The sequence below is a fragment of the Triticum aestivum genome, chromosome 4B, assembly GCF_018294505.1.
Source record: "Triticum aestivum cultivar Chinese Spring chromosome 4B, IWGSC CS RefSeq v2.1, whole genome shotgun sequence".
Taxonomy (NCBI): domain Eukaryota; kingdom Viridiplantae; phylum Streptophyta; class Magnoliopsida; order Poales; family Poaceae; genus Triticum; species Triticum aestivum.
Genome location: NC_057804.1, coordinates 673442066 through 673446479, shown reverse-complemented (window position 1 = coordinate 673446479; position 4414 = coordinate 673442066). Strand labels below are relative to the sequence as shown.

The following is a 4414-nucleotide window of genomic DNA, read 5'->3' as shown; positions in this document are numbered from 1 at the left end:
GTGGCTCACGCCTTCCGCTTCCATCTAAAGGTTCCATTCCATGATAGATAGATACATTGGTTCACAACATTGAGAATTACATACATAGACTAAATGAAAGCATCAGCAATTTAGACTTTTTCTTTTCTTTTTGGCAATAGATAGATATTCACTTAGATATTGTTATCTGGTGTAATAACATATATATATATATATATATATATATATATATAAAGATACTCGTAGCGTATTGAACACAAATAATGCCGTCCCGATGAACAACAAGACCAGGAATCATAAAATTAATAGACTATACCAATTCACTCAGCAGCCTCTGAATTCTTGCTTTGGTGTATCCATCCATCCATGTCCTCGATCGTGCCTAGCCAATAATAATATCGATCTGATCTACGCTACAGAAAAAAGAAATATTACAATCAAAACATATTTTGCTTTCCCCAATTCCATCTTATTCAGCCAGCACCCAGGTGCATGTGTTCTGTTGGCCTTTCAAGGATTTAGAGGCTCGTCTTCCGCGGTCATATCTTGTGATTCTGCCAATAAGTAGGAGTATATATGGTTGTTAGCAGCAGTTAGGGACCCTCTGAATCCATACATGATACATTGATCAGAAAGCACTAGACTAGAATGCTGGAACAAAATTAAAGGAAAGACACGTTACTTGTGGATAGCTTGTGTAGGTCAGCGACAAGCATGAGCCGTCTCTGCAAGATTGCCGCCATCAAGAGGAAGATGGAACACATGCCAAACATGACGGTGATAGGGAAAGCATTCACCTGCAACATAATCATCATGTTTATTAGTAGGTAAAAAGGAGTTTCAGTTGTATGGTTGCCAAAAGATTCTGACTGACAGATCACCATCACCATCAGTGGATATTTTGGATAGGAGAAGAACATTTGATTTTGCTTACATTGTAGAGCACCACACAGACAAACAGGTTGAGCGGTATGCGGAAGAAGTTCATGATGGTGCTCCTCGCCTCCTCAGGAATGTACTGAGATCTCATCTTCATGATGGATGGCCAGAAAATGCCGACGCACGACTCAAAGGTACAGAAACCAAGCAGCTGTAGAGAGCCCCCAAACGAGATGCCGCTTCCTTTCACTGAAGACGTCGGCACCAGAAGCTGTCACGTCACACATGCGAAAATGATTCGCTATCAGTAAGAAGAAATCTTACTAGAATGGCAGAGAAAGAACTGAACTGAAGAGTAGCGGCGAGCGGTGTGGTCTTACGCTGGTGGCAACCGGGAGGAAAAGGGTGAAGGCTGATACTGCAAACACGATCTGCATATAACCTTCGACCTTCATCTTCCGGGCCAACAGGCGTGATGCAATGGAGCTACCCAGCATAGACGACAGCATGAAGGTGGCAAATATGAAGCCATGAGGAATGTCTTCGTCATTTGGGCTCAACGCTGGAGTCCAGAGGAAGACAAAAGTGTACATGGAGCCCTCGAACAACGACTGAATGGCTCCCAGCAATGCAATTTTCTCATCTGAAGATATTCATTCATTCATTCATTCATGGTTAGTGTTAGATTCCCAATTGTACCTTCAAACACATTCTGTCCAATGAAGAAGTGAAGTGCTAACGAGCATACCTGAAGCGATTGCCTTGGCGGCAACCTTGAACTGAGACATGAGATCCTTGCCTTCAGATTGATCTCCATAGTTTTCACTCCATGAGGACATTATGATAGCCATGCCTATTGCCAGGAAGCACGCGGCGGCATCGAAAGGAGCCACAGGGCCAAAGCCCAAGTTGTCAGCGAGCAGGTTAGCAAAGAGGCCAGCTATAATGGCGATGAGACCATTTCCGAGGAATATAGCCTTGGAGAAGGTGATGGACAGCCATTGTGGGTCATAGCCTCTCTATGAAACAAGACATGAAACAAAAACAAACTTGGAAAATCAATGTTAATAATAAATTTTGATTTTTATGCATAAATCGAAATTTATGCATTATTATTATGTACATTGGAGTACATAATAATAATGCATAAATTTATGTTGTTTCATGCATAAATTTGATTTTTATTACTCAAAAAGGTGAATACAACTCTTTCTTACAAACTTGGAGTACATTGCAAAAAGGTACAAATCAACAAGATATAATAATAATGCATAATTTGGCAATTTGCAAAAGACAAATCAAAAAATAGTACTTGCAACCTACTAGTACATGGCTCCTCCCATTTACTAGTAGGCTGCAAGTACTATTTTGCAATACTGTATGTGATCCATCCATCCTTGGATGCTGCCCCAGTATCTTGCTGCAGACAAATCAACAAGATATACTATTTTGCATGTGACACACCATTTAGTCTTCTTCTTCTTGACTAAATGGTGTGTCACATGCTGCAGATAGATACTGTATGTGATCCATCCATCGGTCCATCCTTGGATTCTCTCTCTCTCTCTTTCTTGTTAGGTTAGGATGGATGGATAATTGTGATGGAGCACAATGTTATGTTAATTAATACTCCAGCGAGAGACAGCACATGGAGAGGGCGAATAAAAGGACAATTGTGAGTCCCCACCCTAGTTTGGCCCAGAGAAAGAAAGGAAAAGCTTTTATTAAGAAAGCTGGGCCATGCTTCCTGACAATGGCAAGTCGGCAACCACCTGATCTGATGTGATCTACTCCACCGACACAACAAAGGACAAGTGATTGATCGTTGAAACAAAACAAAACCAAAACAAAACAAAACATGGTGGATTTCATTTAAGATTGCAGGCAGGCAGCAGGATTTAATTCAGTACTACTCCTAGTTTATTTCAGATCCTGACAAAGTGAGGCACTAACTAACTATCCTAGCTACTCCTAGACAGATAATTAATTTTTTAACACCTCTATCTATCTAGTGAATTTTCCTTTGAGATGGTGACAAAAGTGAGATCTCCAATTAGTACTCCACTATTTAACACCCCTAGTACTAGTTTAGTCATTTTTATATGGGCATTAGCATTAGCATTAACATTGGGGTCAAAGATCCGGGAAGCATGTTTAGGACTAGTTAGTTTATTGACGACAGAGGTAGGAATAAGCAAGCAAGCAGCATTCCCTTACGTAGGAGGATGTTGAATTGAACACACATTCCCTATATCTAGCAGGAGTACCTTTTTTTATTACATAGGAGAAGAAGACATGGCAATTATTTATAATTATAAAAGGTGAAGTCTTCCTTTGGATTAAAGTTAAAGGCAGCTGAAATGAAAAGCAGCTAGCTAGCAGTGGTGGGTTGAGTTGATTCGGTTTGATTGACAGTGAGGGTCACACTGGACTGGACTGCACTGCACTGCACTGCACTGTGGAGTAGTAGATCTGGGTCAGGGTTACATACATACATACAGAAAAGAGTTACTACTCTATCTAATGATGAGTGGTGGAGTGGAGTAAAAACAGAGGAAGAAAGAAAGAAACCTTGTTGTGCTCGGCGACGAGCCATGACTCGAAGGCAGAGAAGAGGAGGGAGGTTGCGACGCCGCCGAGGATGCGGCCGAGGAGGAGCACCCTGTAGTGCGGGGAGTGCTTGGTGATGCAGCTGAGGATGTAGGTGATGCAGTAGGTGATGCACGCGCGCTTGCGGCCCCTTTATGTTTTCCAAAAATTAATCCTCAATTGGTTGGTTAATCAAGAGTTGTCATGACAAGGGAGAAGAAAAGGAAGAAAGAAAACAATACATACTGCCTGTCTGCTAGTGAGCCTACGATGGTGCCGAAGAGCATGGATGAGCCGAATCCGGCGATGAAGAGGCGGCCGATGTCGCCCTTGTCGAACCCGTACTGGCTGTAGAGGTAGTAGACGTAGGGGCCCTGCAGCCAGTCGCCGGCTGCCATCCCCCCCTCCCTTCAAGGGTCAGTCAATATGTACTAACAAGAAGAAGAAGAAGAAGACCAAGAAGAAGAAGAGAAATCGTTCGTACACATCATTAGGGAGTAGACTAGGACGTAGTTGTTCTTGAATGCGTTGAATGCGGTGGGGGTTGCGACGCGGTCCTTGCCGCTCTTGCCCAGCTCCAGCCCCGCCACCACCGCCGCCAGGCCCCCGAACACCAGGTAGTAGAATATCTCCATGCCTCTTCCCCCTGCGCCGCGCCGGGGACAGAGAAGCAGAGAGAGAGAGAGAGACAGAGGAAGGAGGGGATTCGGCGCGGCGCTGCCTGCGTGCGCCTTGTTGGCCGGATGGATAGATGGATTTATACGCGCGTTTCTTTCTTTGTTTGTTGGGGATGGGGAATTTCTTTGTGCAGCTCGGTCGGCCCACCCTCTTCTCCCTCGCTGGACGCTGGCTCTCTGGCTGGCTGGGGCAGACGGAGGGCCCGGCCCCGGCGGGGTGGCGATTCGCCGGTGCGGTGCGCGTGGAGAAAGAGTTGAGATTTCTCTTTGGGAGTGGAGGTGGACGAGAG

The 4414-nt window shown here is 44.4% G+C and overlaps 1 protein-coding gene across 1 annotated transcript; it reads right to left on the bottom strand.

Annotated features, from left to right (window-relative positions):
• Nucleotides 1-243: 243 nt before the first annotated feature.
• On the bottom strand, nucleotides 244-4414 carry LOC123094089 (molybdate-anion transporter). The gene is made up of 8 exons (XM_044516172.1): nucleotides 3932-4414; nucleotides 3694-3838; nucleotides 3430-3598; nucleotides 1607-1877; nucleotides 1239-1501; nucleotides 914-1129; nucleotides 662-776; nucleotides 244-533 (listed from the first exon to the last, which is right to left on the bottom strand). Exons 1-8 carry the CDS (start codon nucleotides 4080-4082, stop codon nucleotides 490-492), a joined length of 1374 nt encoding a protein of 457 aa, XP_044372107.1. The 5' UTR covers nucleotides 4083-4414; the 3' UTR covers nucleotides 244-489.